Source organism: Notothenia coriiceps, unplaced genomic scaffold, assembly GCF_000735185.1.
Source record: "Notothenia coriiceps isolate Sejong01 unplaced genomic scaffold, NC01 NC01_scaffold00000339, whole genome shotgun sequence".
In the NCBI taxonomy this organism is placed as follows: domain Eukaryota; kingdom Metazoa; phylum Chordata; class Actinopteri; order Perciformes; family Nototheniidae; genus Notothenia; species Notothenia coriiceps.
In genome coordinates, this window is record NW_011333040.1 from 5,595,137 (window position 1) to 5,619,628 (window position 24,492).

Below are 24,492 nucleotides of genomic sequence, written 5' to 3' on the forward strand. Positions count from 1 at the left end.
GAGCGGGTGGTCCGCAAGGAGGTATGGGGGGTGAGGAGCTCCTTGAGGTAGGGAGGGGTAGTTCCATGGACACACTGGTGGGTGAGGATGGAGACCTTGAATTCGATGCCAGTGCAGTGCTTTAAGGATGGGGGTGATGTGTTCATATTTGCGCACCCTCATCAGGATCCTAGCAGCGCTGTTCTGAATGTATTGGAGCTTCTGGATGCTTTTGTTAGGGATCCCGATGAGGAGAGCGTTGCAGTAGTCCAGCCTGGAGGAGACAAAGGCATGGACCAGCTTTTTGGCGTCAGACAGAGTGAGTGTGGGGCGGCGCTTGGCGATGTTCCTGAGGTGATAAAAGGAGTTCTTGCACAGCTGTTTGATGTGAGCCTCAAAGGTCAGATGGGCGTCCATTTTCACACCCAGGTTGGTGACTATTGAGGAGAGGGTAATGTCCTGGCCAGAGAAGGTGATGATGGTGATGGTGGATGACTGAACCTGGTGTGGGGTGCCAACTATAATGGCTTCGGTCTTGGAGCTGTTGAGTTTCAGGAAGTTTTGCTTCATCCATGCCTGTATCTCCTCCAGGCAGGCAGTGAGTCTGGGTGAAGGCAGGGCTGCAGAGGAGGTAGGGTTGATCCTGAGGTACAGTTGGGTGTCATCAGCGTAGCAATGGAATGATACTCCATGTCGGCTGATGATAGAGCCAAGGGGGAGCATGTAGAGTGTGAAAAGGGCCGAGAACGGATCCTTGAGGGACACCACAGGTGACGGTTGCGGGTACCCGACTCTGCCTCACCCAAGGAGACGTACTCTGTTCTCCCGGTGAGGTATGATCTGAACCAGTCAAGGGGAGAGTCAGAGAGTCCGATGGTGGAGTGCAGACGATGGAGGAGGATGCCGTGATCGACGGTGTTGAAAGCTGCAGTGAGATCGAGGAGGATGAGGAGAGAGGGAGAGCCAGCATCAGCCGTCATCAGCAGGTCGTTGGTGACCCTGATCAGGGCAGATTCTGTGCTGTGGCCTGATTGGAAACCACACTGGAACTTCTCAAATAAGTTGTTGGAGTTTTGATGGTCCTGGAGCTGAGCAGCAACCTGTTTTTCCAGCACCTTTAATAGAAAAGGAAGGTTGGAAATGGGTCTGTAGTTGGCCAGGACTCCCGGGTCAAGGGAGGGTATTTTGAGACGAGGTTTGATGACAGCGGTTTTAGGGCAGAGGGGACATGGCTAGCCTGGAGAGAGAGAGATTCAGGATCTTAGTGATCATGGGGCTCATGGTACAGATGTAAGATTTCACCATAGCTGACGGAAGGGGGTCCAGGACACAGGTGGAGGGCTTCATCCTCCTAACGATGCCCCCAACCTCTCGCTGAGAGATGTCCATGAAACAGCAAAGAGGCTGGGTTGTCCAAGGCTGTGGGTCAGCAGTTGGAACTGGAAGTATAGAGGGGCTAGAGAGGATGGAGCGGATGGTGTCAACTTTGTTTTTGAAGAAGGCGGCGAAGTTGCTACACTGCTTCTCAGGACTTTGGGGTTTGAGGAGGTTTGAGGAGGTGGTTTATGGTGGAGAGGAGTGTCTTGGAGTTTCCAGTACTGTTGTACAGCTCGCCGGTGTACCAAGGGGCTGAGCGCGAGAAGGTGACCATCCTGGTTTTGAGGGGGGCGTGCAGATCAAGGAGACTGTTGTAATATTCCACTGACTCATTTACTGAAGAGAAGTTGGCGGAAGAAAGATGCTGGAGGCCCAGGGTCATGGTGTCCGGGTTGATGTTCCTCAGGTTCCTGAAGCGGATTTGACGCTTGGGCTTGCTGAGTGGGGACTGGAAAGACAGCTCCATAGGGATGGTCTTGTGGTCAAATATCTTTACACAGACTGCATTTATTTTAGGAGGATACCTAATAAACTGGCAACTAAAAGAACCTGTGTTTACTCGGATGTTAAGCATCCGTTAGCAGTTTATGTTGCCATAATTAAGGTATTGAATGTTGCTCAATGCCATAAATAAGTGTTGTTTTTGTATCTTTACTAAATTTCAGATGTTCTGTCGATTTTGACATCAATTCTTTTTTAAAGAAAATCAATATTAATCCCTTTTGGGAAATGTTATATTTAACTCATATTTGTTAACATAGGTAAAAATGCACACATGAACTCATGCACAAACAGGACCTTTACACATGCATTAGAGCAGAGGCGTCTGAACGAAGCACTTGCCAGTGTCCCGGCTCCAGAGTGCAGTGGGGGGTTCGGTTCCTTGCTCAAGGGCACCTTGGCAGTGCCCAGGAGGTGAACTGGCACCTCTCCAGGTACCATTCCACGCTATTTGGTCCGATCAGGACTTGAACTGGCGAACCTTCGGTTCCCAAGCCAAGTCCCTACAGACTGAGCTACTGCCGCCCCTGACAGAGATATAAAACATGTATTTTTTACAAATGATTCACAAACTTAGTAAAATAAGGTGCAGATATGAAAAGTTGTGATTTAGACAATCGTGAGATGTTTTACGCCATAATTATAAACTAAAGTCTGATTTTCCTAACTTTGAGATCTGTTGTTATTTTAGCTCCAGGAAAACTAAGAAGGCTAAATTCTCATTCCAAGTTATTGTTAGCTTTTACAGCAGAGCAACAGGAGGCATCATGCCTCTCATGGTGGGTTCAGGGACCAGGACAGGGAGGCTCTGAAGAGGGTCCCATGTCCTCAGAATCAGTAAGATCAGTGAGGAGAGGTCCACAGAGCCCAGTGGATATTATAGGACAAAACCCCCCAAAGCAGCCCTGCTGCACTCTGGGAAGAGTTCGAGTAGTAGGTCCAGACTGCATAGCAGCTTCTCCTCAGGCTGTTAGACTCCTCCTCACATTCTCCACATTCCATCATAAAAAAAAAAGCTATTTTTCTTGTGTGGCCTAAAGGCACAGCATCTTGCATTTCATTGTGCAACCCTATGCTGTACAATAAGAATAAGCGTTGAGCGTTGTTAACTAGAAGAGAAGCCAAAGCCCTCATACTGCAGCCTCAGCTGTACTGTGGTGCTGTGATGTAGATGGGGAAATAAGGAAGCTACGCTGCAAGATTTTCCCATTGAGAGGACTTTGGGAAATCTTTATTTTTGTTGGCAGAGGGACATGAAAGCTCATATCATGGACGTCACACATGTTTGGCAACAGGGCTGTTTGTCAAGCTTCCTGGGATTATTTGGATAAGAAGACTTGTTCTTGTCCACAGGGGGACTTTGTGGTGAAACAACGTGAAGCAGACCATTTCTAGAAGTCACTGCCATGGGAATTAGCTTGGACCATTGGCTATAAATGGGCCTTGCTGCTTAGGAAGAATGTAATTAATCTGGGAAGGAAAAAGAGAGTCCTTCCTGTCCAGCAACATGTTAGCAAGAAACTGAAAGTTGCCTTAAGCTACAGTATGTGAACATTTAGGCTTTTTGAGAGAGGTGTTCTGTCTGTTGAACTGATGATAATGAATCATGGTGAACAGCAAACTATGTGTCTGTTTAAACCATCTGATGGCTGGTCGGGCACAGAGGGCTGAGCCTGCATTCAGGCAGCAGAAGAGCAGAGTCTCTGATTGCTTTTCTCTTATAGGTCTGATGTCTCAACATTCAAAATATGCAGGAAAAACCACATTACATTTGATGAAATAAAAAGCTAACAAGTCATCCAATCCAAAGTGCCCCTTTCCTCATTGTTTTTCCAAGCTTTAAAAATGCATCGTAAAAAGAGACCTTATATGAGCATATTCTGACCAGAAACCCCGATTGTATGAAGGGGTTTTCAAGCCATTAGGGGGGGGGGGGGGGATCCAAGATTTATGGTTGCAAGTTTCTAGTTAAATGTACAAGAGCAAATAGACCACCCTTCTCTTAAACTCACTAATGCATTTTTACTTTTAAAATTCACTAATTACCATGTTGTACCTTGTTTGTTTGATTTGTAGACCAATGCACATGTCCAAAGATCAATTTGTGGATTGATGCCTGGCCCTCACAGTGGCAATTTCAGAAATCTCTCATCCTGTGTTGATACACAAAGGCTAAAAGATTTTCTTTTCCATCTCCTCTCTGTCTGCTTCTGTCTCTAATGGAAAAAGAAGCTGAAACGTGACTAATCTGAATCTGTGGTAAAAGTGCTGCACTCGACAGAAAGAGCACGAACAGGGTTTGTTTATTGAGGACGTGCGCATCTGCTTTGTGTGTGTGTGTGTGTGTGTGTGTGTGTGTGTGTGTGTGTGTNAAGTCATTTCCTGCATTTTTATACTGATAAAGTGTGATATAAATAATGTACAGGCTTTCAGATTGCTGTAGTTCACTAAACACATTAACGACATGTTTGGTGTTGAAAACATCAGAAAAAGTGAAAGAATGGGAGATAAATATCCCCAAATCTCAAAATTGCATTATATTTTGTGTGTGGTCCTCTTTCAGTTGAGACACTGTAGGATGCTTCCGGAAAAGACCAAACACTGGATGTCTTTCAGTCGCCAACATGTGTTTTCGAGACACTGATATTAACGGGGAAATCCTGCAGGACTCAAATGCCTCGTCGGGGGTAACGCTGCCTTCCCCGCAGCGTTACCCCCGGTCTGCACGTTAGTTCTCTTTCAGAAACACAGAGGACTGTTTGTATGATGCGATCACGCTGCAAACGGTGTCCGCCAAAAGTCGAGTCCAGTGTCTATGGAGTGTCATTTTGATTTGTTATAGTTTGGGAAGATTGAAAATCGGTAGGGAAAGCCAGCTGAGTCGGTAGGCGGTAGAAACATGTCCAAATCGGTAGACCACCGCCCAAATCGGTAGGGTTAGCAGGTATGAGATTCATTTGGGAGTTGGTTCCATGACCAGCTTCATGTTTCCACAAATGTTTATATCTTTTTTTAGCAACGTTTGAAACCCAGCCCTGCATTCTATTGAAAGCTGTTTCATACTCTGTTAATTTACGCTTTAAATGTGACTGCAGCTGCCATGATACTATAATTGACAACTCGTAAACAGTGCACTGCACATGCTCCATTTCTCTAAGTTACAACTGGAACTATCTATTAAAGTCGTGATGACACAACATCTTGTTGTTTGTTTTTGAATGTGTTAGGTATCAGCCTGAGCTGGTGTATGAAATGGCTAATACCCAGGATGAGGGGGAGCAGAGCGACCGCATCAGTGTCCCCAGTATGGGCATGCTGCCTGGGATGGAGCAGACTTTCAGCTTCAAGACCCTCCTTTTTCCAGACAACACTGAGCCATCCACTCTGTCGGGCTTCTCTGTCAACATCTGTACATCTATCATGGGTAGGTGATCTCAGATTCAGTGTATTCATTGAAAAATACATTTTTTACTGAGTCCTGAGTGTTAAATGAAGTGCTTGTGTCGTATTAAACTCTATTACAATGTATGTGCTTCTGCAGGAACATTGATCCTGGCGTTCTGTATACTGGCGGTGCAGGGAGGCTTTGCTGCGTGGAACATTGTAGCCATCAGCGTCATCTTCATGGTGTGTGTCGTCCTCACCTTCATCATCTGGAGACAGCCTGAGAGCAAGACGAAACTTTCCTTCAAGGTTTGATTCCAGAAACGCACTCTTTGTGCATCAACAAACAGACATTTTTTGCCTTAACATTTATTGTTTACAATGTCTTAACAGAGGTTGTTTCATTTCTCTCTTTAGGTCCCTCTGCTACCATTCATTCCAGTGATCAGCATGTTTGTGAATGTTTACCTGATGATGCAGCTGGACAGAGGAACTTGGATACGGTTTTCTGTCTGGATGGCAATAGGTAGGTCATCTCTATTTATATCACAGTGTCAGGAAATATGTTGAACCCCTTTAGGGAGACTTGTTATGCCCATTTTTAAGGTGCATACCCGTATTTCAATTCAATTCAATTCAAAACCTTTATTTATTCAAGTGAAAACCCATTGAGATCATTGACCTCTTTTTCAATGGTGAGCTGCTGCAAGTAGGTTCCAACATGAATACAAACATGACAGAAAAACAAAGAGGACTTCATATGACATATTTACATTGACTACAGTTTGTATAGCTAGTAGCATTTACAGATACCAATAGTTTCCGATTGGATAGCATCTATCCTTGCTTTAAATACATGTAATGGAACCAAGCTGCTCAACTTCCATTCCTTTTGCAGACTGTTCCAAATTAGCGGAGCTGCGCATCTAAAAGCTGTATTCCCTAAGACAGTCCTAGCAGTTGGCACATTTAATACAACCACAGCATTCGATCTCAGGCAGTAGCCATTTACAATACGCCGTGAGATCAGGGAGCAGATGTAGGATGGAAGTTTCCCTAACATTGCTATTGTAAATGGCTACTGCCTGAGATCGAATGCTGTGGTTGTATTAAATGNAATCCCTTCCTTTTTACGAATTTACCCAGCTTACCAAACGACACGCGGAGACGAGGTTGGTTTTAAACATCCTCCAAATCTCCAACAACCTTTACAAGGTTTCTAATAAGTTGAGCGCAGACATTTACATTAGAGAAATGTTATGGCAAGGTTAAAGTACATTCAGTAGCTGACCCATATAGCTCATTGCAAACACATTGCAGCACATTAAAACCAAGCAACAGTATATCAGTCATATTATGGTCTTTGTGTTCAACAAAAGCTACTTGCTGATTTAGTGAGGGGCATCAGTTCTACTTACTGTATTCATTGCTGTGTCTCTTTTAGATTTCTCCATCAACCAACCACGCACTTTTGTTCCTTTCCCCGAAGCTCTCAGGGCTCCAATTAAAGCCGTCGTCCTCCTTGGCTTGCTCTCTACACACTCATACTTATTGTCCCCACTTTCTTCTGCTCCTATATGTTAATGTATGCTCTTTAAACCATAAGGGGACGCCGCTCATCCCCATTGTAATGACCTCCACTGAGACCCATGAAGCTGTTTTTGTAAATCCCCCAGTTGTTTGTTAGAGGACTTTGCTCTTAAATGAACACTCGTGACACAGTGCCATGTGAAGATCAATCCCTTGTTATCCGTTTGAATGCCATCACAGTGGTGCTGGCATCCAGATAAGGGGGTCATTTGCAAATGGTACAGAGGACATTGGGTCCCAAAACCTTTTTTTAAGATCCTCTCAAGCACTGCAGTAGCTTATAATGAACCACCATGAAGAGACTTAGGGTACATCCACATCACATATGATCGAATGTGTGCACAAGCTGCCGGATGAAAAAAATATTTACCTCAGCTTCATTGTGGTAATTACAAGTTTGATGTGTGAATGTTTGGAGGCCCCATATCTCCAACCTGGTATCCCATATTGTAAAAGTGTGTCAACAGACGCAGTAAACACAGCCATTATTCAATGTGCGACAGCAGTCCAAGCTAATGAAAATCATAAAAGATTGGAGATAATATGTCACGTTAATACAGTTGGCTCTGTTAACCAAAATAGAACTGACAGGAAAGTCTGACAAAAAGCGAGATTTTTATGTAAAATGTTAGCCTATTGGGGAAATAGAGTAGAGTGATGTATTGTGCTAATAACAACATCTCATTCCCATTTGCACAACTGCAATGTAGAAACAGAGAACATGTTATTTCTCATAACTATACCATTATAACAAGCGTTTTAAACAATATCCTTCAGCAAAAAGAGACTTAGAGCATAATGAGTTTTTTATTGTTTGACCTTTTGAACTCTTATATATTTATTTTCCAAATACAATAAACATTTTAGTATTATTTCCAATAAATTAACTAAAGTGTGAAAATATATTTTCTGTACTTAATCATTGTTGAAAACGTTTCCAATATTTATCAAATGTATTCTTGAACATTTCATGAATTATATTTTAATTATGTGATACTTTGATATCATTTTACATTTTCTCTGTCAATTATTTCTGTTCGGCTGTTGGTTCACAAGTTTGACCTTTTCACTTTCAGTTAATGAGGCACAGAAGGATATCATTTTTTATTTTAATTGTTATGCATTTCATAAATTATCTTTAATTATGTTTCATATAAATGTATCATCCAACCTCTGGAGAACCATGTGTGTTGATATAATGTGGCTATTCTGGCTTCATCAGGCGCTCAATTGCTAATACAATCAGAATTTAATATTGGAGATTTAGTACAGCTTTAAATTAAGAAGCAAGGCATATTGTGTCCCTCCTGTTATATTCGTTTTTTGTAACAGCAATAATATTCGTGAGTCAATTTGACCCAGTGCATGTTTAATTATCCAAAAATGATAAGAAGCCCCAAAATCTAGATTTTTTTTTGTACGTTGTTTGTACCTTTTATTACTATCAATAAAATCAATATTTAGTGCAATTGTGTTATTCACCTCTCACAGATCATGGTTCCATTAGAATAAGTCACTCGTTTTTCACAAAACATATACATTCAAACACATTTTTCTATTTTCTTTTTTACATTGGAAAAACCTTGATATAAAATACATTAGTTTTGCATAACATAACATAAAGTAACATAAATTACTTTTAAAATGTTCCCTTTTTTTCCAATTGGTTGATGTTGACAAATAGAGACAAGACACCTCTTCTGTTCACTTAGAAACAAACCAAATTAGTCATAAGGATTTGTATTGAAAGTATTGAGTATGTGTGTGTGTGTGTGTGTGTGTGTGTGTGTGTGTGTGTGTGTGTGTGTGTGTGTGTGTGTGTGTGTGTGTGTGTGTGTGTGTGTGTGTGTGTGTGTGTGTGTGTGTGTGTGTGTGTGTGTGTGTGTGTGTGTGTGTGTGTGTGTGTGTGTGTGTGTGTTCTGACCCCTTTTAGCCTCCACTTTGACTTTTTTTGTAGATTTTCAAACTTTCCAACGGGTCAATTCGACCCTGAATGTAACAGGAGGGTTAAGACAAATATTTAACAAAGAACATTTCTCCCAGGTATACCTTTTAAGTTCAATACCTGTCAATGTTCCTGTGGTGTGGATACAAAGCCTGTGTTGCAGAGTGCACTTGAAAGTTTCCTAAAGTGGGGGAAATTGGCCTTCTAATGACATGCTGTCAGTAATGAATGTCAGTGGCCATATGCTTGCACACAGCCTGAAAATTAAATTGTCACTTTTCTTGCAGCACTCCTGTCGAGGCACAAGGACTTGCTGCCTCCTATTTAATCTGTCACACAGAGCTGTTATATGCAACAGTGACGATTATCTTTAAAAAAGAGGACCCTGTGTAATCTGGTGCTGATTAAAAACAAATCCCAAAAAGTAATTGGCATCTATTAGAATCATTTCTGGGCTGTCATCTGTCTGACAGGTGGTAACCCTCACTGACAACCAAAGATTATTTGGCATCTTTAATATGAATCATTTCTGTTCAGCCCTATTATGACTGGTATAAGAAGAAACTGCAGACACTGTCAATTCACCCATGGTTTAAATGGTCCGGTATCTAGTTTGGATAGCAAAGATGACGAGAGCTGACAAATTATTTTTTTCTATCCATCTAAACCTTATCTTTGATGAATCCGACTATAGGCTACATCTTTTAAAGGTCCCATATTGTGTAAAGAAAGATTATATGTCTCATGTAGTTATAAACCAGGTCAAGGTGCTATATGCTGTAAAAACTCCTATTATGTATATATACATTTAATTTATTAAGATGGACAGAAGAATGCTAATATGAAGCTCTGAGAGCTCTTTCAAATTATTTTTCCACCAGCTGTTTAAACACTTACTGATGAATTCCTGGACTAATGAATCACTAGTTGAACTGAACAAAAATGAATCCCACAAACATTTGACAGGTATTTAATAATTGGGGTAGGAAAATTGTTCTAAGGGTTATTGTCCTTGTTAGAGAGATTTACCATCTAGGCTGGGCACTTCGTAATATTGTGAGCAGCCATCAACAATGACTTTTCATTTGTCATGGTTGCCATTATTTGGATGTTGCTATGATCATTGCTTTATTGTCACATTTCAGTTAAAATGATGATTGTCATTTCCAAGTAACCAAACAATAATCCCTCTGTCAATGCTTACGTTTGCCCCTTTGCCCTTGTAAAAAAAATGAGATGCTACATCTTGATTATAATTGGTATTATCACAATGAGTGAGGAATTAGTGACTTTCTTATCTGTTGCAATAAATTTGTTCACTGAAGATAACATTTAACCATTTAACCATTCAAGCGAAAGTGTTAGAATCATGAATATGAAAAACAGCCCCTCCAGGTATCATAAAAAGCAACATTGGACTGCTCTAATTAAACTGAACTTCCCTTCCGAACAGCGAGCATGGTTTTGGCAAAGTAATATTGCCTCCTCGGGTCCCATCTCAGCAAGATATCCGCCTCCTACATCAGCTAGTCTTCTGGAACATTGTAGGTTGCAACAATCAATGAAGAGCCTAAATTGGAAATATCTCTTTCCAGTTACTGTTTTAAAAAATACCCGGCCATTGTAGAAATACTGGATTTAATTGCATGAAATGCTGAATGAGACCACATATTAGAGCTGGTAAAGGTAATGGTCTGTAATCCTCACTAATGGTCCCAGGAGACTAACTGAGTCATACCAATTACCTGATAAATCACACAAATACCCACGTGCATGTGTATAGTAATGGATGGAATGTTTGACTAGAGAGAGGAGACTATATGCTTTGAGCAAAGAATGAAATATATAGTGTAGACATTTCTTAGAGTTGTTTTTGTCAGTTTCTTGACTATTGACCTTTTGCTGCAGTCAGCCATTCAACCTCATGGAAGAAAAACACACAAAGAATTATTGCAGATTTCTGGAAGTAGTTGCAGTGTCTGACAGTTTATTTAAGGATGGTTGTAAGACGTCACATCTGTCAACACAACTAGATTATTCATATTCGTTATTTTTTTGTAAACAGTCGCCTCATCACTGGGGGTAGATATTGAAAATATCTAGATTAACAAATCCTTGAGAAACTCTTGGATCAATATGTTCTCAGTGACGTTAATGTGATAGGATGCGAGGAACAGACATGTAATGTGTGCCGCTGGGTCCTTTTTGACTAAAGATTAGTCTTAATGTGGGTCAACAAGGCCTTCAAATATGCACCAGTAGTCAGTTAGAATACCAAAAGTGGTTCTTTGGCACAGCACTCAGTGACCTATAAATGAATTATAAGACAGAGAAGAAATGAAGCTCAGCGCAAGTTCAACCAGGAAGATCGTCTTTATATCCTGTCATTCCCATATTTCCATCTTACTAAATTATATCACCCCTCTCAATCAGTGATCGGGGCGTTCTCTCCCCAGCTAACATATAACTTTCGTCTCTATTCCCACAAGCCAATCATTGACATAGTCAAACCTTTAAATCTGCTCTCTCCCCTCCTCACAGTTGTCATTTCAGGTGACTCAATGCAGCCCTCCTCCACTCCTTCCACCTCCCGTTCCTCCGAATCCAGGGTTCGCATCAAGCTTAAACCACTCCTCTTCAGACTGACCTCCATCAATCCCTTCATGCCTCCACCACCCAGTATCTAGACCCCAAGGGGGGGGGGGTCATCGGCTCGGTTTTCCCCTCCCGGATGATACTCCTGCACAGCGGTGTCTAATCGCCAAACACCATTACATTCATCTGTGTAGTCTTGGCAATAAATACGTATTGTTACATCAAAACAAGTCTCCCCTGATTGAACTGTAGATACTTAGAGCAGGAACTTAACAAAAGTCAGGATGAGAAACTCACTAATATGTCATAGTGGCAAATACTTGAATAGTAATGCTGCTTTAAAATTGTTTGGTTGATTGTCTCTACAAGCAGGAGTAAATTCCAAGCAAGCAGGTGACGGAGTGATTTTAAAATCCAGAAATGCAACATTGTGGTAGGTAATTGAGTCACCTGTATTGATCAGTAACCCTATTAACCCCTTTTGCACAATTAGATTCATCTGGATATTTGTCTCTTAATGATCATTAGAGTTTTATTCACAGAGGTAGGAGAAAGTGTAACTTCTAAGATGTGTAAGGTAAGGTGGTATGCTTGGTCGTATCCCTTGAGAAAAGCTCTTGTGTGTCTGGCTGCTATCTCTCCACACTCATGTGTCTATGATATCTCCATCTCTGCTGCTATCAGTTAATGAAGCCCAGTCTGGAGCATGCTGCTGCCATAAACCAATCTGCCGGACACACATGAGGAATTGGGGGGGGTTTGTGAACAGGCAAACACCCACTGGCACTTTGATTGGTGGCATCTTTGACATCATAACATAAACATTTGATGTGGATAAATAAAATATTAAAGGTCCCATATTATACTATATTTGAAAAATATATTATAGGGCCATATCTATACAAAACATGTCTTTGAAGTGTTTTGCTCAAAATACCAAACATATAACCCATTGTAGCATGCCTCATACCCCTCTATTTCAGTCCTGTTACAAAAGTGCTGATTTTGGGTCTGGCCCTTTAAATGTAACCGAGCTGCTGCTGGCCACGCCCCTTTGGAGTGTCCGCATACAAACAGTGAGCTCTGTGAAGAGAANCATTCCCCCTAAACATCCTCAACACACAAACATCGTATCATGTATCTTTAACAGAAGTTAATTGTTCTTATCGCTTAATGGCTTCCCTGAACTTCCCTTCACCCCAAAGTCAGCTTACTAGGAATGAATACATTTTATTGATAAGCTCAAAAGGACGTTTATTTTGGTTACTGCTGGGTGACCCAAGTCTCAAGGCCTGCAGGATGTGTAGGAGATAAACATTAATTCTACAAGACTTTAACTACATTATCTGAAAATGTATCCGGGAATTCCCCTGTTAATTGCAAGGACTATTGATAATTAACAGAGACCCTAGGGGCCTCTTCTTGGTATCTGCTAGGCAGAAGTCACTCAATGCAGAAATCACAAGTTTAACACACATTCTATATAAGGTGACATTAAAATGAATATACCAGATTGAACTTTCCTGCCATAACACGTTACTTTAATACTTCAAATAACTCAAATAATACTTCAAGGTCAAAATTGGTGTGATCATGGACACAGACCTGGAATTCACCTTGAGAATATGTCAGATTAAAGGAAGTATATCGGCTCAGAAAAAGAACTTCTCAGTCTTTGTTATATTAGTTCTGTCTGAAAGACACAGCAAAATAACAGCTTCTATTTCCAATCTCAACAGTGACTTCTCCAGCTTTTTAAAAATATGTTCAACTGGAAGTGCTTGGAGCGTCAGGACAAACTAGGGGGAGTGTTCCGAAAAAAAGACGCTGGTTGCAGAGCTTCTACTTGAGTGTGCATCGTACTCCTCATTAGAAACAAATGGAAAAAAAGGCTATGGCATAAAAAGGCACTATGTGGACACAGGCCCTAATGCAACTCCGCACAAATGTGTTCCAGGCCTGCTTCTCCATGGTGAGTAAAATTGACCTTGCAAATTCTGCTCTCACGGCGCCTGAACACAAAGCTGCAATGACCTGCAAGGTCATTTAAAAATGTATCTGATTTAAGACATAATGCCCTCATACTCAAAATCAACTGAGGTGTATTGCTTTCATTTTGTATATAAAAGACATGAAAAAGTGGATTTTGCACAAAAGGTGACCTTTTAATGTAAATTTGAATTCAGATATCCCTTTCACCATGCTTGAAGAATGATGGAAAACATGTCACTGGTATTCTGTTAAAGCTAACTGCTAAACCTTAGGCCATTGTATCATTGCGTCTCTACACTAGGATGGTTGATATGGTAAAAGCCCTATTTGATAAGAAATACAGTTAATATATCATTATTTTGCCTGGGCAATACACTTGTAACCTTAGTATCTTTCTATCAAAGACATTTCTCAGATTCTGAGAAATGTCTTTTCAAAGCACTTTTCTAAACAAAGTGATGCCCATGAGTGTATTTCTTTACAGTTACGTAATCAGATTACTGATACAGTTTAAAAAAAGTGGGAATCATGAGTTTCCAGTTCTTCATGGCATCACTTTTTTTGTAATCCACTTAAATTAAAGCCATTTTACTGATATTATTTTTCTCCTGTATTTATTGGCTTAGAGTCCCGATGTAATTGAAAAGTAATGGAGAGTGATCAGTTTGTATTCCTGTTGTATTGGGATACTTAGATTAGTTTAATGATTGCATTTGTAAGTTAATTAGCAATTGTAATGGCATATTTTTTAAGTAATCCCTCCTTTCCTGCCCATCACTGAGAAAAGATAATTAAATAGTTCAAGGAACATAAAAACTCTAAAATATGTAATAACAGTCGAAGCAATTCCCCCATAGTAAAATGTTCTAGACAAGAATGTTTAACAGTTGGTGAAACACGTTACCTGATTTCAGCTTTTTTCTTTCGTTATTACATTTTTATTGAGTTTATTGTGGAATTCAAAACCCATCAACTTAACTGAGTTGTGCGTTGTTAGTGTGAGTAGATCGATGTGAGAATTTTCCCGCTAACAACTTCTCTTGGTGCTGTCAGACACTCTGTAGAGGGAGGAGGGTGCAGAGTTTATATTATTTTTCTGAGGCTGTTCATAACAACTATTGATTCATTTTTGTTTCTGCTTGGTTTGGCTCAAAGCTATGTCTACGGAGAGAGTTAATGTGCTTCTGTTCTCAAAGTTTCTTACAAAAAGTGTTGTTCTTTTTTTTTTCTTTAACTTGATCCTCAGTGCAGAGATTCCAACTTTTCCATTTAGTTTTGAGCAAGATATGGTATCAGTAAACTCTAACCTACCGCAGGGGTTTCAGGTCATCTCTCCTCAACTCCCAGGACTCTCGTTCATATATAAATACGAAAACAGCCAAATAGTTCTAAAGCATTTAAACAATACAATGGGCAAGGATGAATATAAATGAATAATAAGCATCCATTGGACACATCATAGCCTGAATGATGCTGATTAATCCCCCTGAGCTCATTCAAAAAATGTGAAACTGCTAACTCAGTGGATTCTTTCGGTTCATTATTCTTTACAATAATATCCCAAATGTGGTATTTAGTTGGTTGTGGTTTTACATTTATTGTATTACATTAGTATGTTTTGGTACACTGTTGACTCTCTATAGCCATCTGAAGGCAGCTGGTATTTGTTCAATCTGCCATCTCTGACTGGAGGTCCAATATTATTTGGAGTCCTATGTTGGGTCCACTGACAATCACAGATAATCCCTTGGGACCATAATACAAAAAAAAACGTTAGCTTGGCAATCTATCAAGATTTTCTCCCCCCCTGCCACAACTTCAATCTGTTTTCCAATTCAGTAATACATCCGTTATTTCTGTAATTGTGTTTATGTATAAAATGAAGCCCCTTGCTTTTATCAATAATTGCCATTATTATTACTTGTTCTTAATTATAACTAGTTTCCTAGATATCATAATACCCTTTTAAATGGACCTGATATCCTCTGTCAACCCTAATGAAAAGGCTCCATTTGTGTTTTCTTATATGTTACTTGATCTCAGAACTGTTTACAAACCTCTGGTCACAGCGTGGGCCAATCTCCTTCGAGATTAACCTTTGATGACTTCACATGCACTTTTCATAAGCAATTTTGGAGGACCGGTGTTCCTAAACATGAGATGACTTATTGTGGGGATTCAGATTCTAATAGAAGTACTACATCAAAGAGTGGTTGGCCCTATTCCCCTGATTTAAAAATAGTAGAGATTTACTTTTATCCGAGTTCTAAACACCTGTCGTCAGGCTTTCTTTTACCCTTTAACAGACACCTGGTCCTGCTTCTTTCTGCGTAGAAAGACGTATTGGATTTCTGTGAAGAGCAAATCCTGGCGAGGTAGACACGCAACCTGGACATTGTCAACCTCCTCACCATATCGATGACACTCTATGGTGAGCTGTACCCTTGGGTGTTTTTACACCTGTAGGAGATTTCTATTATCCAATATGTGAGCAAAGAGTAAACAATATTCCACACCTTACCTGGAACCCAGGAGACGTTCTCTCAGCCCACTCTGCTGCCTACGTCCCGAACAGGAGCTCCGTGCTTGGGATTCGGCCAACTGTTACCATGGCAAATTGCCAGCATCTGGTCCGTGTCTTGACCCAGTCAGGATAAAAATGGAAAACACATACTTTATCTCTTATTTTTTACTTTTGAGCTGAACACAAAGTCCCACACATTATGTTAAACCATCTGGATGTTAAGACAACCAATGTCCAGTGGGACATTAAAAGCAGGCATTATTTGACAGGAATGGAGTGCAGCCCAAATTGGATATCAAAGTATTTTAGATGCAGTATGTCCAAGATTACCACTTTGCCTTGGCAAGAAAGACTTTGCAGATAGGTTGATGTGACAACAAATATTATTAGGCTAATAAGTAAGTAAGGCATGTTTCCAAAATGTATGTGAATGTTAATTTATACAAGACAGAGAGGTAAATAAAAAGCATCATTAGTGCATTCACTGCTTCTACTGCAGGGCATCACTAGTATTTGTTTGGTTGTTTGCCACACCCTTCCTACTGTATTATAGCCCTCTATGGTGATTTGTACCACATGGCAGCTTAATGATATATGTAGTACCTCGCTTTGGTGCACACAGTATGACCTAATGTTTGTGTTCCTCCTCTTTTCAATTTCCTCTTCTGAATTTCATGCACACACACGTTTTTCTGCTTTTGTGTGGACTTTCTCATGCGAAAATAAGTACAAATAAAATGTTTTCCCCACATTGCAAAGCTTGATTTAATGGTATAACCAGTGGGACTTAACAAGGGGCCATTGGTAAAGGGATAACAAACAACCTCATCAAAAGAGCACCTTATGAAGCTACAACGAACATGTTTGACCTTAACGTCCATCTTGACAAAGGGTCACAACCAGACAGTTTGAAAGAAAATCTCAAATAGACGCTGTTGAAACAGAGAGCCCAGTGGAATTCAAGCTAGTTACTTATGATTGTGATAAATTGCCTTCAGAGGAGGTCTTGGTCTCTACACATTGCTCTAGTAACAGCAGGTCAATACCCACCATGACCTCTTGGTTTCTGATTAATGGTTTGGTCATAGTGCAAGCAAACACCTCAGAATTGTGACCAAAAATACATTTTTAATCAGCCATTGGATTTTTGTAAAATGTATGCACATATTTAAGACATATCTTTTCAAAAACTTTAGAAATATATTTTGTATACTGTAGGTTTGCAATATTGTGTTCCTTTAACACAGTGGTTCCCAACCTTTTTTCCCAAGAGCCCCCCCAAATGACTCCTGTTGGAAGTTGCGCCCCCCCCTACACACACACACACAAGGGGGGCGCAACAGCGGTAATTCAAGTTCAAAAGTCTAAAAAATGCTACAACTACTGTCACAAACTGGATGAATGTGAAGTATGTTGTTAAAGGAGGATGAAAGCGTAATTAAGGAGCACTATTGGAGTGACTTTGATGGTTATTGGACTCAGGATTAATTTATTTGGATTCCCGCTGTATGAAGAAATTAAAGGACAGCACAAGTGGAAACAATTCACAAAGGGATTAAACTGTTTAAAACACATGCTCAAAGTAAGCCGGATTTTGCCGATGTGTTTATGTGGATTCAAAAGTTGTAAATAATCTACAAAATGGAGGAGACCGATCTGATCGGAGCAACTGTGACAAATAATCCAACTGAAACCGGCATGGACAATGACTATGTTTTAAAAATGCGCTTATCCAGAAAAGCCTGGTTTGGACACTTTACGGGCAGAAGAAACATTTATATTAAAGAAAGAATTATACATTTCTGTCTTTTTATGCCTTTAATACTAACTTGAATTTTTATTAAAATTAATTAATCAAATATTTTTTATATTTTATTGTAATGTAGAGACAAGGCTTTTAGTGACAATCATGTATTGCGTTACAATTATATGTAAACATTTTTAAATATGATATTGCGCCCCCCAGGTTGAGAATCACTGATCTAGAAGACAATTTATTGTTAAGTAGCCTGTATTTGCTGTGCACAAGTGCCATATTGTGTGTCTGCTATCAAAGCCTTCAAAGTCTTCAAAGAATAAAGACAGAACACCATTTTCCCAGAAGCTTAGTGTGAGTTCTTGCAGTCCCTTTAAGATTGTATGAAAACGTTGAAATATCACATCTTGATGGTACAAAAAAAATAATTAAACACATTTCATCATGATAACGGATCAGAAATGCTCCTAACAACTCAAAGCAATCTCTAAATAGAGAACCACCAGAGATGGGATTTTGGGGATATCTGACCCAAATGTCAAACATTTTCTTGTGTAGTATCTTTAGCAGCAATCATGTATATTCTTAGGTGCACCTGTTTATACCTAAGTGGCCATCATTCCTTTTGCAAATCTTTTCTGCCGGGTTGTCAGTCTTCATACATTTTTCCTTCAGTATATCTCTGGAGAAGCTCATGCTGCTTGATTGACAACATAAAATGAGCAGCAAAAGCTTTGTGGTTTCACTGTCAATGTTAATGTTAATGGCAGGTCTTATGCACCGCTAACTGCAGACATCAAGCAAAGTGAAGCAAAGATAGACGATCTGCAGATACTGATGAAAGTGACAGTAAACTTCAGAGATGCAGTGACATTATTTACCTTATGACTGAAGCAAACAAGAAGAGTCTGTCTGAAGCTTCACACACTTTGCTGTTGTGTTATCATTTGTTGGGATGTGTTAGAATTCTGATATGCGGTCAAATCAAGCCTCTATAATGAAGTTAGCATATCATGAATAATAATAATAATAATAAAGCTTTATTCATAGGCCTATGGCACTTTTCATACAGCATGTACAAAATGGCACACATCACACTTTAAAAACAAACAACAAGAAATTCCCCTCAAATCAGAGGCCTGTACTACGAAGCCGGATTTTCGCTTAGCGAGCTAACTTCAGGGAAAACTCTGGGTTTCCGGTCCTACGACGCTGGTTCTCTTTTTAGCGGGCTAGATCTCCATGGTAACTTATGCTGAGTGGCTAACCTGGGGCCTGTACTACGAATCTAGTTCAACATATCCTGGATATGTTTTAAGTTATCCGGTTGGCCTAATCCAAAACATACGCGCTCTCGCTAAACGGTCCTACGACACTGCTTATCAAGTGGATCGCTCAAGCCAGCCGTGCCCTACCTAGTTAGGTGCACGTTCACATGAGAGGGGTGGTATTTGGAGCATTCGACCAATCACAAACATTGAGAAGTGTACTGACAGCGCGGCGCGTCATACTTCCTGATTTAAAAGTCAACCATAATATTAGACATATGAAGAAGTTAAACTTTAAACATCCATGACTTAAACACTGTATCCAGGATAAAAGCCACATAGTTGCACCTGCAAGGTGAATACAGCTGGTAACAGAAAAAGTGTTTGAATGCATACATTAACAGGTTTATGATATCACATATCTGACTTTAATTACATTTGACTCGAGTGTTTCGTCAACTTAATGTGTTGCTTAAAATAATACTTCTGCATACAGTATGTGACACTGTGAGTGTTGCACGGCCAGATACGGCTCAGCTGACTCAGATAAGGAAATATATGATAGGCCTATTATGATGTGATATGCCGCGGACTGTACTGTTACTTCGATCCGCTTGTTGTGGCAGATATTTAAGTAAGCTTTCTTGACGCTAATGTTATAATAGTCAGATTGCTCTGAAGATGGGAGGTGATATTCAATTAATTTTCACGTTCACACAGTCTGTGATTTTTGCCGGCCGTCTTTCCTGCAACGGCAGTTTTTCTGTATTTCCTTTCTCCTGTAATACGACTTTATCACTTTAAACTCCGCACACTGAGCTCTGATTGGTCATTAGGCAGTGCTTTCACTGAGTTGATCTCTTAGCCTGCAACCTATCCTGCTCCGGAGCAGGCTAGTCGCTCAGCATAAGTTACCATGGAGATCTAGCCCGCTAAAAAGAGAACCAGCGTCGTAGGACCAGAAACCCAGAGTTTTCCCTGAAGTTAGCCCGCTAAGCGAAAATGACCTAATGACCGTTGACCTTTTCAGTTACATGCAGCATAGCAACAACATTTACATTTTACAGGTTAAATAAAATACAATAAAATAATGATTCCTCTTGGAACAATAACACACAAGAAGAAGTGAATCGATACAAAAATATAAAACCGTATAAAATAAAAGTGAACATGTGCAACGACAAAAAAGATACCAGTAACAAAAGTAAACTTTATAATTATAATAAGGTTAAACGATTAAAAGACCAATTTAAAAGGAAATGTTGCAATTAAAACTGTTAATCAGCAGTTTGAGCATAACGAGTCCTAAAATACTTCAATGTGTTGATGCTGTTGTCTAATAGGTGTTTTAACTCACTCATCAAGGTTCAAGGTTCAAGGCTTTTATTAGTCATGCGTACATAGCTGTGTAGTTATGAGTGACGATGACAATCTTAGGTCACAGGCTCCTCCGACAGCGCAACTCAATAAATACACAATAAATTCATCTCAATGAAACAGAATAAGAAGAAATAATGCAGCATGAAAGCATAAGCTTAATGTTAGCCTCCTACTTTGAGCCGGTTAGGTCTCTACACATGTCAAGAGGTGAAAGAGGTGAAAAAAACCCTGCAATAAACCACAACACCATTGCTGTAAATATTCTGGTTGTAATTAGGCTTTGATCTTTCAGAAAAAGTGGATGTGGCACCTTATACACATCTGACTGCTTTCACCATCTGACTGTGAGAAAAGGTGACCTCTCCGGGGAAGCACCGAGAGAAAAGAGTGGATCTTATTTTTTCTTTCCATTTTCTGCATGAGTGGATCTGAGTGCAGGCTTTGGGTCTGCTTTTGTCTCCTCTCTCCACTGTTTCTCTCATCTTCTACCTGCCTTACGCTTGACATTTCTTATCCATCTAGGTCAGTCTCCATAGGAGGGAAGGAAAGAAAAAAGAGAAAACACTGGGGCAACGAACAGAAACAACTATTTAGGCAACCTGTGATGTTGCGTAGCGGTGCAGGCAAGGATAAGGTGCTAATTGTCTCGACTCGGAGGACAATCCATGCTTCAATTTATTTTCTCTCCTCCACAAACCCCTGTGTTGGTTAATTAGGAAATGAAGGATCCTGTTCTTGTCTTTTGAAGAAAAAAAAAATGAAAGACAGAAACACACAGAGGCTTCTTGATTACACAGAGGTGTCTTTTAATAGAATAGGAACTGAAACACGGACCATATCAAATGTGATTAGCAGCATGTTCCATGAGAGTTGGCAAGAAAAGAAAAATACCTGTTTTGGAACTAATGGAAGGAGGCTTTTTGAATTTGAAGTGTCTAGGAGGGAAAACATTACAACCGGGAGAGGGGAGTGTGGAGATCAGATCAGTTCTACACCCTCTCAATCATCCAGCTGTGAAGTCAAACACCAGCGCCTAGAGATAGAGTCATTTGTAAGATAAATAAAGCTAGATGCAGCGGTCTGCCCTCCTGAACCAGACACGGGGAAGAGTAGCTGGGCGTCTCTCTCTGTCATCTGTCGCAGGGCCGAAGCTCAGCGTAGAAACTATCAGGAAGATGATGTGTCTCCAGAGACAAAGACGCCTGGGGAAAGAGGCAGCTCTTAATCATCTGAGACCCACTTCTCTGGCATGTCTCTCTTCGCTGCGCTTTAGTTTATGCAAACACACTGCATCTTCCTCTAATGCTATTTGCATACTTGCAAATCCCCACAAAATGCAATCCTGTGCTCTCATTTACTTTGGACTTCAAAACAATGCCTTCTCTTAACTGAGAGTGTTAGTTATTTCCTTTCAGGGCTCGGTGAAAGCTGTTATTAGGAAGCATAATAGCTTTCCCAATGAGGCAAAGGGCCACGTGGCTAATTAGAGACTTGGACTCAAACATGGCTCATCTCTTCAAATAGAGTCTGGCACGCATGAGTGGAGAAGGACAGAGGAAATCCATCTCGGTCGTCTCCCACCTCCATTAGGTGTGTATATGGGAGAAGGAGCTGGCCACTGAGGGCTATTTCAGCCTGGGCTGCAGAGGGCAGCCAGGAGGATGATCATTTGTTACCAAACAGTCAAGAGAATCCCCGACGCACCGAGACAGGAGGTGAGGGTGTATGACCTCAGGCACATCTGACAGACTGCAACTGTGAGAGAAATTAGATGTGATACGATCAATAAGGAGCACGTGTGAACTGTTCGTATGCACCATACTGTAAGTTACTGAGAATGTGAATCTGTCAAGTTTGTTTATCCTTATTAAGCTGCACTATACAGTATGAATTATTGTAATCACCTTCTTCTCATACTAAACATGTTTATCTGTGTTTTTGTTGTAGATCATTGCATTTTCTCAAGATTTTGCTTGTCCCAGGCTCCTCCAACAATGCAACATAAACACACCTAAGACATAAAATGATAAAAAAAATTGCATGAAGAAACAGAAATAGATCAAATAAATAGTGCAAGAGAACGTTGCAAGTGACACAAAGTGCCAGTACATGTAATAGGTTAACTATGTACATATACAAAAAAGATAATAAAAGCTACATTAAAATTAAATATTGTACATTGGAATTATATACTTTACCATGTGCTGTCATTAGTATTCCTGTTGGTATAACTTAGCATTTACTGTGTCGTCTGGCGAAAGCTCCAACATTTCATTGGGCATTTATTCACAGCAGACATTATGACCTGTCATAATAGGAAAGCACAGGTGTTACTGATGACAATAATGATGGCTGTGTTCCATTTAATCATCCCACTAATAAATGCCATGCGGAATACCAGAGCCCTAACTCTGAAGCAGCTAAATGTAATGCGGCCATTCTTACATTTTATCATTTACAGCTGTGCTTTGCCTACTCTGACAAATAGCATCTGTCACGGTTTAAACAATTCCCTATGGTTATAAATAAATCAATGTGGATACATCTGGCCAAATGTAAGTTATGTAACACTTTATATATATTAATACATGTTAAATTAATTGAACTTAAAAGTTGTATTTTAATGTTCAGAAACAATGTTACAATCATGAATAATGTTCACTAATTCGAAGTAATGCTTTTTAAAATCATATCATTAGTTTGTGTCATATGAATTCCTTAAATGAATTATATAATAAGACATGATGATGATTATGATTACATTGGTAAAATCCTTTTTTACAATACATTTCTGGATGAATTATAACATTTAAGATATGTGTTATTGATGAGCAATTACATTTTATACATTTAGTTATTTATAGCTAGGGATCTATAAACATTACTTTTTGACAGGGACCAAACAACTATTATTAACTATTGACAAAGTATAACTATAACATGTATGTAACTATTCAACAAGGTATAACAAAAAACAATCAATTTAAATGTTATATGAGCAACACATTTTTTTATAGAAAGTTAAAAAAACAACTATTGACTATACACATTTCTATGTTTTATAAATGTGTTATGAAGTTTGCATGTTTAAATAATCTGCTTATCGATAACAAATCTTTTTTAAATGTTTGCAACAATTAACTGTAATATCAATGATACCATTACTAATAATTGGTTAACATTATAAATACTAATGTAATTTATATTCAATTCTATTAATTGTTTCTTAACAGTAACATCTACATTTACTCACTTAATTATACTAATTGTAATAATATTGTTATCCAACTCGGTTTGGGACTTTTAAATATATGTTCACATCCACAGACATATAAAGCCTACTGTATTTAGTGTATGTACATTTATTAAAGTTACATTTTTGTCAATGGTCTATTTTGTCCAAGAACATATGTTTTCAAGGCTATTACATTCAAGTATAGGATGAACTTGTGTAAAGAATCCATTGTCATTCATGTTGTATTTTTCACTGTGTTGGCCTATTGGGGGCAGTAAGCAACCAGAAACAGACGTTACTCAGTTATTAAGAAGCAAGGATAAGTATAGGGCAACCAGTCTCCAGTCTCTCTCTCACACACACAGACAACGAACAAATAATAATATCTGCATTTCTTGTCAGTTTTGGGATTCAATTAATAATGCCTGAGATGAAGCCGCTTCAGATGCTAACCCGTTAGGTAAACAATCACTGGTAAATGAAGGGAAAAGCTGCTTTCATTTCAGCTTGCTTAGGAAAACAAGAGGAACCAATAAAGGCTCCAGACACAAGGTGGAACTCCAATTAATATTACTGTGCTGAGCAGTGGGTCTCATTTTAGCCCGGTCACGTGGAAATCTCCCCCCTTTCACACAAGTCAGATAATTACCTATTTAGATTTCACCCTGACAGCCTTTCTACTGCGACACTGTGGAAATGATAGTGAGAGAGAGAGAGAGAGAGAGAGAGAGAGAGAGAGAGAGAGAGAGAAAGGGCACTCATAAACTCAGGAGAAATTAATATGCCATTGTTTAACACGTGTAAGAGATGACTGTCTGTCTTCACAGAGGTGTTTAGGTGCCTATGTAGTGTGGAAATTAAATGTTAAGCCTGCCAGCGTTTTGGAGGACATTTGTTCTGGTACTAAAAGACGGCAAACAGGTGTACTTTGATGAGTGGAGAGAAAGCCAGAACAATTGGATGTTG

General features: G+C 39.7%; 2 protein-coding genes across 4 annotated transcripts in view; one reads left to right on the plus strand and one right to left on the minus strand.

Annotated features, from left to right (window-relative positions):
• Positions 1-24,492, plus strand: part of LOC104943801 (high affinity cationic amino acid transporter 1-like) — a 228,951-nt gene that overhangs the window by 91,071 nt on the left and 113,388 nt on the right. For all 3 annotated transcript variants that reach the window (XM_010769269.1, XM_010769283.1, XM_010769276.1), the window contains 3 exons: positions 5,085-5,281; positions 5,399-5,550; positions 5,659-5,767. In XM_010769269.1, the coding sequence (XP_010767571.1) occupies positions 5,085-5,281; positions 5,399-5,550; positions 5,659-5,767 (458 nt within the window). The remainder of the gene's footprint in view (positions 1-5,084; positions 5,282-5,398; positions 5,551-5,658; positions 5,768-24,492) is intronic.
• cd2bp2 (CD2 (cytoplasmic tail) binding protein 2) overlaps positions 1-24,492 on the minus strand; it is a 297,553-nt gene that overhangs the window by 80,470 nt on the left and 192,591 nt on the right. The gene's annotated exons all lie outside the window — the stretch shown is intronic.